Source organism: Physeter macrocephalus, chromosome 11 (genome assembly GCF_002837175.3).
Source record: "Physeter macrocephalus isolate SW-GA chromosome 11, ASM283717v5, whole genome shotgun sequence".
In the NCBI taxonomy this organism is placed as follows: domain Eukaryota; kingdom Metazoa; phylum Chordata; class Mammalia; order Artiodactyla; family Physeteridae; genus Physeter; species Physeter macrocephalus.
Genome location: NC_041224.1, coordinates 58,020,750 through 58,035,459, shown reverse-complemented (window position 1 = coordinate 58,035,459; position 14,710 = coordinate 58,020,750). Strand labels below are relative to the sequence as shown.

At 52.6% G+C, this 14,710-nt stretch overlaps 1 protein-coding gene across 1 annotated transcript; it reads left to right on the top strand.

Moving 5' to 3' along the window:
* The first annotated feature begins 165 nt into the window (after positions 1–165).
* IGDCC4 (immunoglobulin superfamily DCC subclass member 4) lies at positions 166–13,434 on the top strand. Its single transcript, XM_028495503.2, has 14 exons — positions 166–307; positions 1,173–1,343; positions 1,424–1,603; positions 2,341–2,580; positions 2,712–2,813; positions 4,326–4,509; positions 5,190–5,317; positions 6,876–7,046; positions 7,300–7,437; positions 8,216–8,321; positions 8,816–9,044; positions 9,793–9,954; positions 10,502–10,680; positions 12,337–13,434. Exons 2-14 carry the CDS (start codon positions 1,304–1,306, stop codon positions 12,410–12,412), a joined length of 1,935 nt encoding a protein of 644 aa, XP_028351304.1. The 5' UTR covers positions 166–307; positions 1,173–1,303; the 3' UTR covers positions 12,413–13,434.
* The last annotated feature ends 1,276 nt before the right edge of the window (positions 13,435–14,710 follow it).

The following is a 14,710-nucleotide window of genomic DNA, read 5'->3' as shown; positions in this document are numbered from 1 at the left end:
CCTCATCTCCAGCTTGGGGCTCCCCTGAGAGGCTCCCTTTCCTCCCTCAGATCCTGGTCCTGGGCCTACTTCTGACTTGCTGTGTGACCTGGGCAAGTCTCTGACCGCTCCTGGGCCTCACCTTCCACGTCGGTGGAGCAGAGCTCACGTTGATGTTCTTCTGTCTCAGTCCCCAGTGCAGCGCCCCAGCTCTCCCTGTCCAGCCCCAACCCCTCGGACGTCAGGGTGGTGTGGCTGCCCCTGCCTCCCAGCCTGAGCAATGGGCAGGTGGTGAAGTACAAGATAGAGTACGGTTTGGGAAAGGAAGGTGAGTGGGGGCAGGACACGGGCTCCACCTGGCTGGGAATCATTGGTGTGAAGGGTTGATCAGAGTGGCTGGGGGCCTGAGCGGAGCTGTGGAGTAGGGCAAGATGAACCTGGAAAAGGGGAAGGTGGGCTGGGGGTTGGGAGGGCAGGAGAGAAAGGGAAGGCGAAGAGGGCTAGCTCAAGACAGGGGGAGGCCTGGGGTCTAGCCCCACCTCCTCTATGGCTGCGGGTGCATAATCCTGCTGAGTCCTTGCCTCAGTCTCTTTGTCTGTGAAATAAGGCAGGTAACCCAGGTAATCCCTGGGGTCCCTTCCAGCTCAAAAAGCAGATGAAGGATAGGGAAGTGGAGGGTGTGCTTGTGGGATTGAGAGAAATGAGGCATAGGGGTGTGTGTGTTAGGACAGATGTCAGGAATCTAGGGGAGGAGGTGTGAAAGGGATGGAGAGATTGGAGAAGGCGAGTGGCTGGGGGCCAGGATGAGGGTGGGGAGGGAGGGAAGGGTGAGGAAGGGGGCTTGGGTGGTTGGCAGGGCTCCGGAAGGTAGGTGGTGCTTGATGGCCTTCACAGCAAGCGCCTCGTGCCCGCACCCTGGTGTATGCGGGGGTGTGGTTACTGACAGCTCCCGGGGCGGTGGGGAGTGTGTGCCATGATTCTCCCCACTCTGAGCCGAGGCTGATGGCTGTGTCAGCCAGAGTTGGAGGCCCAGGAGTCAGCCCTGGAGCATGGAGTCCGTCCGGGCACTGAGGGTCTCAGCCTCCGATGGGCCCTGAGGAACCAGGACCTGAGGTGGAAAAGTCGGTGTAGGGGAGTTTAGGAGTCCTGGTCCTTAGGTGGCCACCCAGAGCCAGTCTCTTCTGTCCCAGCAGATCAGATTTTCTCCACTGAGGTGCCAGGGAACGAGACACAGTTTACACTGAACTCGCTTCAGCCCAACAAGGTGTATCGAGTGCGGATTTCAGCCGGCACAGGGACCGGCTACGGGGCCCCCTCCCAGTGGATGCAGCACAGGACGCCCAGTGTGCACAACCAGAGCCACGGTACGGGGTCAGAGGGGACAGTCGGGGTGATGCGTGTGCCTATGTATGTATGTATGTGTATGTTTGCCCTTGGAACCCAGACCCAGCCGCCTCCTCCATCAGAGACGTTCCATGGCTCCCTCTGCTCGACGGGCAAGGGAGGATGGGTGAAGAGGCGAAGGGCTGGCCTTTGCAGACACCCCTGAGCTCGTGTTTCCTTTCCATCTGCTGTGTGACTTTGGACAGACCATTCACAACTCTAAGACTTCATTTACTGCCAGGTGTGGCATGAGGATGAATTAATGTAAACAAAATGTTTAGTACATAATTAAATCTTGTTAAATAGTAGCTGCTTCCATGATTATGACCGTTGTGGGTTTGGTTGAGAGGCCCAATAGTAGAGTGGTTAAATGCAGTCAAAACCTGGCACACATACTATCTGTGTGACCTTGGGCATGTTACTTTTACGAGCCTCAGTTTTCTTATCTGTAAAACAGGGATAATAGTAGTTTTGTTATTTTATAGGGTTGTGAGAATAAAGTTAAAATACATGGTACAAAGTGCTTAGAACAGCATCAGACACATAGCGAGCTGCCCCACTCTTAGGCTTCCAAGTAGGGCTCCCCACTTCCAATGGCTCCATCCCTCCTTCCCGGCTTTAGCAATCCCTGTGATTCCCTACCTGCCGGTACTCATGCATTCATTCCTTCAGAAGAATTCTAGAGCCCTACTCTAAGTGAGGTACTGTCAGCCCTGCCCCAGAGATGCTCCTTGCTAACCTCTTTGCAAATGCCCAGGAGACATCCCTGCATTCCCAGCACTTGTGGAAGAGTGAGTTGTCCTCTAGACCGAGCCTGGGGCTGGCCCTTAGGCCGGTGGCTGAATGGTGATGCACTGGGAGAAGGCTGGCAAGGCTCTCACTCAATGATGTTTTCCTTCTTTTTGCTTCCTCGTGTCTCTTCCCTCCTCCTTTCCCTGGCCTCCTCCTCCTCCTCCCTTCCTGCTCCTCTGCCCGCAGTCCCTTTTGCCCCTGCAGAGCTGAAGGTACGGGCAAGGATGGAGTCCCTGGTCGTATCATGGCAGCCACCCCCTCACCCCGCTCAGATCTCTGGCTACAAACTGTACTGGCGAGAGGTGGGGACAGAGGAGGAGGAGGCAGATGGCGAGGGCCCTCCAGGGGGCCGTGGAGACCAGGCTTGGGATGTGGGGCCTGTCCGGCTCAAGAAGAAAGTGAAGCAGTATGAGCTGACCCAGCTAGGTGAGCAGGGCCAGGTGGGGAGGGATGAGACGGACATAGCTCCAGCGGGAGACTGGACAAGTGGGGTCAGTGGCTGGAGATGACCCCAGAGGTTCCTTTAGCCAGTGAGTGACCCCCATGACCTTCCCCAGTCCCTGGCCAGCTGTACGAGGTGAAGCTTGTGGCATTCAACAAACACGAGGATGGCTATGCGGCAGTGTGGAAGGGCAAGACGGAGAAGGCTCCCACCCCAGGTGAGGGGGCTGGGGAAGCGGGGGAGGAGGTCTCAGTCAACAGGTCTTGTGTGGCCTCCTTTCCCTTTCCTCTGGGCCAGCTCTGGTGGTCACGTTGTCTGGAAGCTTCAGCCACCCGCAAACCCATTCTACTAGGCTCTTCTAGGTTACAGAGAGAAGCTCCAGCTTGTGTACTGTCTTGTAGGTCTGTTTACCGTGTTTTCATTATCCATGAGCAGTGCTAATATGGAAAGTTTGGACAGAGAAAAACCCCATGGTTCATCAGTGACTTCTGACTCCAAGTTTGACCTTTAAACAATTTTTAAAATACATCCACCTACATTGCACCATCAGATTATTCCTCCGCTCTAGGCAGGGAGGGTATCCCTTTGTGGCCCACCAGGAAACTGAGGCTCAGGATCTTAGTTGGGGCTGCTGCAACTAAACATTATAGACTGGGTGGCTTGAACAACCAGTTCTGGAGGCCGGGAAGTCCAAGATCGAGACCCCAGCAGAGCCAGTGTCTGGTGAAGACCTGCTTCCTGGTTCGTAGACCACAGGCCATCTTCTCGCTGTGTCCTCACATGGCAGAAAGAGGGTTGGAGAGTTCCCTGGTGTCTCTTTTATAAGTGTACTGTTATGGACTGAAAATGTGTGTCACCCCAGAATTCATATGCTGAAACCCTCCACTCCAATGTGATGTAATAGGAGGTAATTAGGATTAGATGACGTCATGAGGGTGGAGCCTTCATGAATGGGATTAGCACCCTTATAAGAGTCACAAGAGAGCTTGCTTCCCTTTTCTGCTCTGAAGATACAGTGAGAAGTCAATAGTCTATAACCCAGAAGAGGGCCTTCACCAGAACTTGACCATGCTGGCACCCTGATCTCAGACTCCAGAACTGTGAGAAATAAATTTCTGTTGTTTATAAGTCACCCAGTCTATGGTTGTTTGTTATAGTAGCCTGAACAGACAAAGACAGGCACTAATCCCTAAGACAGGACCCACCATATGTTCAAATGTCAACATATGAACTTTGGGGGGGACACAAACATTCATTCCATGAAAATTGTCTACGTCTTTTACAAACATTAACTAATTTAATCCTCATAACAACCCTATGAGGTGTTGGTACTATTATCTGCCCCACTGACAGAATGGGGAATGGAGACACAGAGAGGTTAATTAACTTCTCCATAGTCACACAGCTACTAAGTGGCAGAATTGGAATTTGAATCAGGGCAGCCTGGCTCCAGAATCTGTGCTCTTAATTGCCATGATTTGCTGTCTCTCTCTATTACATTCCTACATACTAGTGTTCCACAGTCTGCTATCTGTATGCTCTTGGCAAAAATCACTTAAATTCTTGGGAGCCTCAGTTTCCTCATCTGTGAAGTGAGAATGGTGCTACCCAACTCACAGGATCAAAAGAGACTGGGTAAAAGAAAGTGCCCTGGGAATTGCAAACCACTATACATATTGAGGGATGAGTATCCTCCCTCCATTCCCACACTCTAATTTTCACCCTCCAGACCTGCCCATCCAGAGAGGGCCACCCCTGCCCCCCGCCCATGTCCATGCGGAATCAAACAGCTCCACATCCATTTGGCTTCGGTGGAAAAAACCAGACTTCACCACAGTCAAGATTGTCAACTACACGGTGCGCTTCAGCCCCTGGGGGCTCAGGAATGCCTCCCTGGTCACCTATTACACCAGGTGGGAAGAGGGGGCTGATGCTGTGAAGGGGGAGGAAGAGCAGACGGTGGGGTAGAAGGCAGCAGGTGGTGATGAGGAGAGGGGACCTGGGGGGTTCAGGGACATTTCATGACTCGTGTTAAACTGGGGGCACATTGAGGGTCTGATGACCAGATGGTGACACATGGAAAAGGGGAGTCCATCCAGTCCCATCCCCTCACAGGACAGCCTTGTACTCAACCCTAGGAAACGTCACGCAGGACAGACCTATTTCTTCAACTTCACGTGATGCGGAAGAGACAGCCCAGCTGCTGTCCTGAGAGGTCCCCAGTTAGATGGGGAGACAGAGACCCTGACCTAGGGAGCTGTTTGTTTGGCAGAGGAAACAAAGCATAGAAAGAAATAGATATATACAGCTGCAGCTGAAGTAAAATTAAGTCAAGGAAAAGAAGCATCAGAGATGGTCGCTTGGGTAGAGAATGATGTGGATTAATCCAGGCATGTTTCCAGGAAGAGGGGCCTGGCTTGGGGATTGGACATGGAGCCTGATACATACATACAGTACATCCAGACCTCTCTGCAGGTCCTCTGGATGGTGTTAGTGGCCCCCACGGGGCTGGGGTAGGGGAGTAGATTTGGAGGGGCCTGCCCTGCTAGGAGGGTGTGCCTGAGAGCCCTGGTCACGTTTCTTGCCTTGGCAGCTCTGGAGAAGACATCCTCATTGGCGGGCTGAAGCCATTCACCAAGTACGAGTTTGCGGTACAGTCCCACGGCGTGGACATGGACGGGCCTTTCGGCTCCGTAGTGGAGCGCTCCACCCTGCCTGACCGTGAGTGGCCACCAGTCCATCTTTCAGGGAACTCCTTCTTGCCCCAGCATCCCTCTTGTGAAGCGCCCCTCAGAACCCCATGAGTGTCCGTCATTTGCTCTGCATCTCTGTAGGCAGTCCTGTGCTGGTCTTAACCGTTTACTCACAGACATCATAACATAAGATTTAGAGGAGTGGTTTCTTTTAAGAGGCTGTGGGAAGACCTCAGCGAGCTGTGAGGGGGGCCAGGTCTGGAGGCAGGCAGGCATCCTGGGTTCTGCGTTTGGGTCCCCGTCGTCCCCCTGACACACATGGAGACTTAGGCAGTCGCCTTCCCCACGAAGGGCCTGTGGGTCCTCATCTGTCAAAAGAGAGGATGGGACCATTCGCTTTGCAGGTCTGTGACTCTGGAACCCTCTGGAAATGCATCTGAAGACAAGTGGATTTTTGTTCTCACAGCAGAGGCTCTTTGGTGCTTCCAGTCCTAAGACTTTCTATTGACAGACCTTTGTCCATGATCTGAAATAGGAAGAAGCGTGTAGTGTAGGGTGGGGAGGCCCACTACCCTCATGCATTCCCTTTTTAAAAAACTGCTTGCAGGTTGTTTCCCACCCACGTATGACTTCAGTTCTTATGGTCTTAAACTGCGTGCAGAGTTTAGGAAGACCCTGGTGTTTTCTCCAAGGAGACTCTATGATACTGGATCCCCAGCACAGCTGACCAGGCTACAGAGGGGGGAATGTTTTCTCCTTTCGCAGGTGGGGAGACTGGAGCCTGAGAAGCAGAAAGTCACCTAGGATCAAGGAGGGTTCTGGCAGCCCGTGGTGCTGTGGCTCTGTTATGCCTTAGAGCCCTGGGTCCCCATCCCACCCTCTGTTGGGCCTCGAAAACCTGAGCCCCCAAATCTCTGTCCCTTCCCAACACACCAGCCACCTTGTGTCCCTCCTTCTCCCCCTTCCTCATTCACTCCCTCCCCCCAGGATCACCTTCTTCTCTGAAAAAAAACCACAAAGCCTTCCAAGGTGCTGCTTCTCCCACCGCGGTCCCCCGACCCTGAGGACTTGTGCCAGGGGCAGGCGTAGACAGAGGCTACACCGGGCATCAGCCAACTTTACTTGAAGATTTCGGGTGGCAAGGGGAGTTAGGAACTTTAAATGATAAAATATTTCAAACACTATTTTTACATTAAATGTTACCACGGAATAGATGAATTTAAAAGAAAAGGTGAGCCTTCCAAAAACTTCTGAGCTCTGCCCCCAGGTCCCTAGGATACCAAGGGTTGAAGCCAGTGTCTTCAACCCTTGGAAGTATTTGGGTGTGGAAGTTTGAGGAGCTCTGCTCCAAGGAGTAGAAAAGAGTTTCTGAGAGGGGAGGAATGGTGGTGAAGCCCCCTCCTCAACTGTATTCCAGAAATTCCCCAGTGAGAGACCAGACCTCATTCTGCTTTGTGGTTTGTGTGGTTCGTTCCAGTGAAGGAGGAAGCAGGGAGGCTACGTCCTCACGCCCTGGCTCCCAGCTGCCCCCAGAGCTGGGGCTGTCAGTGACCCTGCCTCTCCCCATCTCCCCTCCTGACCCCCAGGGCCCTCCACGCCCCCATCCGACCTGCGCCTGAGGCCCCTGACGCCGTCCACCGTTCGGCTGCACTGGTGCCCCCCCTCGGAGCCCAACGGCGAGATCGTGGAGTATCTGATTCTCTACAGCAGCAACCGTACCCAGCCTGAGCACCAGTGGACCCTGCTCACCACCGAGGGTGAGGGCTCGTGCCCCAGGGCATCTGAGCAAGAGTTTCCCCACCCTCTCCCCACTTTCCAGCCTCCCCAGTGGCTGGTTAGTAGCGAGCTCGCCGCTGAGGTTTGTTCTACGAGGAGCAGGCAGAAGCTACCACCTGAGCGGGAGAAGCAGATTCTCTCAGGGCCACTTCCCAGCCCATCCCTGCAGCCCACCCCTACCCAGTTCACCAACCGTGCTCTCCCTGCCTTCCCCACGCCCCCCCGCCCACCCAGGAAACATCTTCAGTGCTGAGGTCCACGGCCTCGAGAGCGACACTAGGTACTTCTTCAAGATGGGGGCGCGCACGGAGGTGGGGCCTGGGCCCTTCTCTGGCCTGCAGGATGTGATTACTCTCCAGGAAAAGCTCTCAGGTAAGAGGCAGGAAGGCAGGAAGGGGTGGGGTCCATCCTGGGGCAGCCCAAGCTCTCCAGAGCCCCCCGCCACCCCACCACCAGTTGACTTCTAACCCTCAAGCCATCTCTTCCAAGGTCCTGCCTCTGGGCATGACTACACTTTCATTGTTTTGGACAAGTGCCCTCTTCATCTGGTGTGGAGAGGACAAATTTGAAGGGAAGATGGGTGTGGTTCAGTGGTGATTCAGTTGAGAGGTCACATTTGCGAGAGACTGGCTTGGTTTCTTTGGGAGATTGCTTTGATTGGGGAACTGGCTTGGAAAGGTGACGAGATTTATGGGGTGGATGTCTTGGGCAATGGGACTGGCTATGTAATCTGCAGGGCCCGGTGTGAAAGGAAAATGTGGGGTCCCTTTTTTAAAAAGGGGGAAGAATTTCCAGATGGTGACAGCAGAGCATTAAACCAAGCCCAGAGCCCTTCTAAGCATGGGCCACGTGCCCCTGAAGGTGTTGCACACCTGCAAAACCAGCCCTGTTAGGCAGGCAAGAGGTGTGTTTCACTGAAAGGCCAGGCTGATGGGGAGGAACCACAACTTCCAGATGTCCAGTGAGAGAGAGGTAGCAGTGGTCTCTGTGAGTCCATGGGGCCCTCCTGTCCTTGCATGAGAAGATTTCACATGTCCAAAGGGTGAGACTCAGGCCAGGGGTCTCTGGAGGAAGCTGCAAGTCCTGGTCTATGAACCCTGGGTTCTCTCCTGTCCTCCATCTGTTCTGTTCCCTCCCTCTCCCCCGCCAGACTCTTTGGACGTGCACTCCGTCACGGGCATCATCGTGGGCGTCTGCCTGGGCCTCCTCTGCCTCCTGGCCTGCATGTGCGCTGGCCTGCGCCGTGGCCCCCACCGGTGGGTGAAGGAACCGGTCTGACCGCACAGAGGAGAGGTTTCCAGAAGGGCTGCAGAGATGAGGGAGCAGGGAAAGTGGCCATGACTTGCTCTGGGCACTCCCAGGAGCCCCATTGAAGCTGACTCTGGGATGAAGGGGTTGGGGGTGATGACCTCATGAGAGTAGGGGGTGGGTTTAGGGAAGCCCCTCAGCATATCCCCTCAGCAAGGGCAGGCGTAGGTAGAGCTGCCTCTCTGCCGCTTCCTTGGTAGCTGCCAGCATCTTGCAAAGAGGGACGCCAAATCTCCAGATGCCTGGAGCCAAGGGAGGAAGGACCCCAGTGTAGTGTCACAGCTGTTGAACAATCCCAGAATTTCTTATTCATCGCACAGACCGGGAAATTAAGTCTCAGAGATGGGTAGGAACCTGCCCAGGAATACAGGCTGGACTAGATACCAGTCTCACCCCCACCCCTCTCTTTGACCACTGTGCTGTCCCCCATCTTCCCTTCCAGGGAAGCCCTCCCGGGCCTGTCCTCCACGGCCACTGCTGGGAACCCCACGCTGTACTCCCGAGCCCGCCTTGCCCCCCCCAGCCCCCCGGCTGCCCATGAACTGGAGTCCCTTGTGCACCCCCGTCCCCAGGATTGGTCCCCACCGCCCTCAGACATCGAGGACAGGGCTGAAGTGCACAGCCTTATGGGTGGTGGCGGTCCTGACTGCCGGGGTCACTCCAAGAGAAAGGTGAGCCTGGGTAGGTCCGAGCCCCACACTGTGGCTCATGCCCAAATAGGACACCAGGGGGCGCGAGAGCGCAATGTGTGACCCCGTGAGAGAGAGCCCCTTCCCTCCTCCCCCCTCCCCTTCCTGGGCCAGCTGCAGAAGAAAAGGCACACTCTCCCTCCTCCTTGAAAGGGTTGGGAGGGCAGGGAAGCAGATGGGCCTCCATCCCCGGCAGAATAGGTCAGCCTGGTTCTCAGGAAGGAGGGGAGGGCCCCCGATGGGCTGTCTGCGGTTGACTCGGGATGGCCAGAACACCCAGATCCCTCCTCATCCTGGGAGCTGGGGAGACCTCTAAGACCCGGCTCTCCCCAGTATGGGGAAAAGAGGCTGGTCAGTTTAGAGGTGGTCAAGTGGGACCGGGATCCGGATAAGGTGGGCCCACACAGGGCAGGTCCCCTCCATCCTAGCAGTGGTGGCTCATCCTGCATTCTCTGACCAGCCAGCTCAAACCCCTGAGTCCTCATCCTTTCCCTGCCTCTGTGGTGAAGGAGACCCTGCCTGGCTCAGAAACCTCTGGGCTTTTCTGCAGGAGGATCTTTCTATCCTCAAAGTCACCCCCAGACTCTCAGCCCATTCTGTGCTCCTCCCTACAGCCTTGGGGAGGGAGGTAGCAAGGGGGTCAAGAGAGTCTGTGAAGGGAGCGCCATCCACTTCCCTCTCATACTTCACAGTCCAGCTCTCAGTGCTCCCACTTCTCTTTCCTGTGCAGATCTCCTGGGCTCAGCACGGTGGGCTGAGCTGGGCAGGTTCCTGGGCGGGCTGTGAGCTGCCCCAGGCAGGCCCCATGCCCTCTCTGACCCGGGCCCTGCTGCCCCCTGCCGGAACCGGGCAGACGCTGTTGCTGCAGGCTCTGGTGTATGACGCCATAAAGGTCAGTGTCCTGGGAGGAGGGGGGAGGGAAAGAGAGAAGGGTCCCCGCGTTTGTGCAGAGCAAGTAGTGAATCCTCTGGAGAGCCCTGGTGGTAACTTCCCTGGGGCTAAAAGTCTAGCCAGCAAATCCCTGGAGCCTCTAAAGGTGAGTGGATGGAGGGCAGGCCAGTTTGGGAGAACCTGTATTTCTCTGGGTTGGGGACAATCCCTCCTCTACCTAGACGTAAGTGGGCCACAGCAGAATTACATGGATCTGACGGTGCACCCGGCCTGAGTGCACTCAGCCCTTCCTCCTGTTCACTGAGGGCCCTGACTGAATCTGGTACTTCTGGAACTCCTCAGCAAGGGCAGATGCGTAGTATTTCCCTGCCTTCCCATGGATCTGATCATCTTCTCCTTTAGGACAGTCACTGTTCTTCCTTTACCAACTCCCATGTAATATATAACGGGCTCTGGGCTGGGGGTCAGTCTCTCTCCATCCCAAGAATGATGGTCATTCTTCTGATGGTCACTCTCAGTGATGGTTTTGTGTTCTCTTCTCTGACCAGGGCAATGGGAGGAAGAAGCCGCCCCCAGCCTGCAGGAACCAGGTGGAGGCCGAAGTCATCGTCCACTCTGACTTTAGCGCATCCCAAGGGAACCCCGACCTCCACCTCCAAGACCTGGAACCTGAGGACCCGCTGCCTTCAGAGGCTGCTGACCTCACTCTGGGTGTTATGGATCTCAGGCAAGGGGCAGACTGGCTGGACAGGGAGCTGGGAGGGTGTGAGCAGGCAAGCCCTGGGCCAGACAGACTTACCTGCCTGCCAGAGGCAGCCAGTGCTTCTTGCCCCTACCCGGACCTCCAGCCCAGTGAGGCTCTGCAGGAGGCCCCAGGGAACAGCTGCCAGCCAAAGGCCCCCTGCCCTCCAGCAGCCAGCCCAGGCCTGCCCAGAGCCCCAGTCTCCTCCTCTGCTTAGTTCCCTTGAGGGCACAGTTTGGGGCAGGCTGGTATGGATCATGGGACATGACACGTGTGGCTACACATGTACACGTGTCTGCCTGCAGGTACTGACCATCATCAAGCCCTTTGGAGCCTCCTAGGGTGCTTTGGCTCAGGGGAGAGGAAGAAGTGGATTATTCACTCTTCCCCACCCATGCTCTGTGACATGCGCGGTAGGCGAGAGACACGTGAAGCACAGCTATACGTGCTGTACACGTGTGAAGCGCGTGTGCGTGTGCTGGTTGGTGAGCTGGGAAACCTTGGCCCGGGCAGTGGTCACTACGGCCTACTCCGTCCTCCAGGTCAGGACAGTGCCCAGCCCTGTGGGCCCCCATCTCCATCACCCAGCCTTTTATTACACACTCTGAGAGTGTCTCCAGTGCCCTATCTGACAGAGACAGCCCTAGCCCACTTCCTGTCCGGCTGGGCTGAGTGCAAGCAGGCTCTGAATGCCTAATGCTTTAGCTGCATCACCTCTGCCATGTCCCTGGTGCCCAAATTGAGAGGGTGACTCTGGCTCCCCTCAGAGCAACTCTGCATCTAGTGTTGTAATTGGGGAAGTGCCTGGTTTTGAAAATCTGCTTTCTCTTGCTCTCCCCTCCTTCCTCCCTGCTCACTCCTCCAGTGTCTGTCTCCCAGTCCCCCTGCTCTCCCAATCCTATAGTGCCCTTCTCTTCTTCCCTGATACCCTTTCCTTTCCTCTCTGCGCTTTCTCTGTCTCCGCTTTCTGTCTGTCTCTGCTGTCTCTCCCACCTCTCCCACACTGTGTCATGTGGTTCTCCTGCCTGGGTTCAATCTCTGCATCCTTTCCTAACAACATGACTACCTCATGTCTGTTCAAGGCCAGAGTGTGACTCCTGTGTCTGCCATTCAGTTCAGCCGTCATCCTCCCACCCCCTTCCCATCTGTGCCTCCATAGGCCCCCTCCCCAGGCAAACTGCCTACCCCCAGTGCAGGTTTGGAAAAGACCTTTCAGCTTCCCTTGCATCTTTCTGCCTGTGCTTGAGATCGGAGGGTTCTCCTTGGAGGGGATAAATGCAAGTCATACAGGCGGGTTTTTGAGACAAGGAAAGGAGAACACGACCCAGAAGCTTGGGGTAAAATTACTCCCTCCCTTCTAGGCAGGCAGGCAGATTTGCTGGACGGAGGGGTTTGGGGACCTTCCTTCCCAGTTGAAGCTAGGAGGGTAGAAGGGGATGGAAATTAGGGGTTCCATGGCCCCACCGCTTCCCACTCTGTGCACCTTGAACATGAGCTGACGGCATGGAGGTGGAAGGAATCTCATCCTCTTGCGGTGCTGGAAGGGAGGGCTTCACACAGGACAAGGGTGATGGGCTCATTTCATTTTGTCTTTTCTTTAAATTCGATCCTGAAGTCATTTTCTGTTGACCCACCACACAGGGACAAGCTTGACTTCTGTTTCCTGTGGAGAGAAAACAAGGTCATTTATTTGATTTTGCACCTCAGCCTCTCATAGGAGCATCGAGTATGCGGTCTTTTCTCCCTGCATTCATCTTTTCTAACTGAGCAGCACATCAAGGGTTAACTCTGGCTTCTGGGCCAAATTAGAAATAACCAGTCTATCTTTCCTTTTTTTTTTAAATGGTGAAATGTCTCTCAGCGGAGTTGCAGCTTTCTCAGACCCTTTCAGCATCTGTGTTTATTACACTCGGGTGTCACTCACGTTTGACATCCGCACCTACATTTCCTCCTCCTCCCCCTCCTTCAGGCAGCCTATGATAACACTAAAGATTATTAATGTTGGTTTTGTATCTCATTAGGACAGAATTGTCACTTGTACTATTTCTGTAGCGTGCAGCGTTGCTGTGGCTAACACTACTGTATATGTTTCATCACTGCTCTGAAGGTCAAAAGCCTCATTTTATTTCGCTGGTTTGATTTTTTTATTTTCTAAAGGAACAAAAACTGCCCTGAATTAAATGGCTGTTTTAACAGTAGGCTCTTAGCATTACACCACATAGTCATTTTTCATGTTCTTGTTTAACAGGCAGTGAGGTTCTGGTTTAAATTAAATAGCTGCAAATGAGACAATTTATAACCCATTAGGTTGGGTGGAAAATTGTTTCTCAAAAGCAAATAAGTAATAAATCTGGTATCTGCCTATAACTCACAGTTGATAAGAAAGTGGCCATTACTCACTAGCATTATATATGATTTGGGCTCTGGGTAATTTGGAAGTGTTAGGTTTGTGTCTTTGCAACAGTATTTTTATTAGAAAAGAGTCCATTGGCCTTTTACAGGGTATTAATCCCTTTGTCATCTACCATCGATGCCTTATGGTTTTCGAGTCTCATTTAAAAACCTTTTCTTGATGCATGACAAGTGTAATCGGTACCTGCTCATTTATTTGTCTGTAGTTTTGCTGTATTATTTAATTATTTTTCCAGTGTTTTTTTTCTCCTTACAAGTATGATATTCTTTAGTGTTAAGCCAAGGCATTGATCATGTATCTGTCCCTATAATGAGTTAATAAACTATTTTCCAAAAATGTTCTCTTTTGGAACCAAATGACTAGAATTTCCTCAGCCTTTCTGCACGAGAGAATGTATTTCCTACCAGGATGGGAAATGTTGGGTTTTGAGGGAAAGAGCAAGTGGTTATGAGAAAGAACTGATCTATCTCTGAAAAAAAGGTAACCCTTGTACATTGCTGATGGGAATGTAAATTGGTACAGCCACTGTGGAAATCAGTATGGAGGTTTCTCACAAAACTAAAAATAGAACTACCATATGACCCAGCAATCCCACTCCTGGGTATATATCAAAACAAAAACAAAAACGCTAATTTGAAAAGATACACGCACCCTAGTGTTCATAGCAGCATTATTTACAATTGCCAAGATACGGAAGCAACCTAAGTGTTTCATCAACAGAGGAATGGATAAAGAAGATGCGGTAAATATATACAATGGAATACTACTCAGCCATAAAAGAGAATGAAATTCTGCCATTTGCAGCAACATGGATGGACTTGGAGGGTATCATGCTAAGTGAAATAAGTCAGGGAAAGACAAATACTGTATGATATCACTTATATGTGGAATCTAAAAAATAAACAAATGAATATAACAAAACAGAAACAGACCCATTAGACAGAGAGAGTAAACTAGAGGTTACCAGTGGGGAGAGGAAGCGGAAGGGGCAAGATAGGGGTAGGGGGTTAACAGATACAAACTGCTAGGTATAACATAAACAAGCTACAAGGATATATTGTGCAACACAGGGAATATAGTTATTTTATAACTATAAATGGAGTATAACCTTTAAAAATTATGAATCACTGTATTGTAACATATAATATTGTACATCAAGTATATTTCAATAAAATAAAATTTTAAAAGAGAACAGGTTACTCAGAATCCTAGGATAGGAACCCTCCCCGCCAAAAAAACAAAAAAACGAACTGAACCATCTCCCTCCATCAACAGGCACTTCAGAAAAGCACCTAAACTTAGGAAAGATGCTTTCTTTGATGACACTCTTTTAGGCTCTTCAGGGATCTCTTTCCATCTGGACACACATTTTTTAACTTTCTTGGGTGCAAGGGAGGAGTGAACCACCAACTCCGGAGATTTGGGCTCAACAACTCTTCTTTGTTAACTCTGGTCTCCAAAATTGCCCATGGCTGCACGTTCACACATGTGGGCACTGTGCCTACAAGCTCAGAGACCCATACATGCACTCTTACCTTCACAAACACCCTTGTGTCCATTAACTCAAACCTAAGCACAATAGTCACACACCAAACTCCCCAC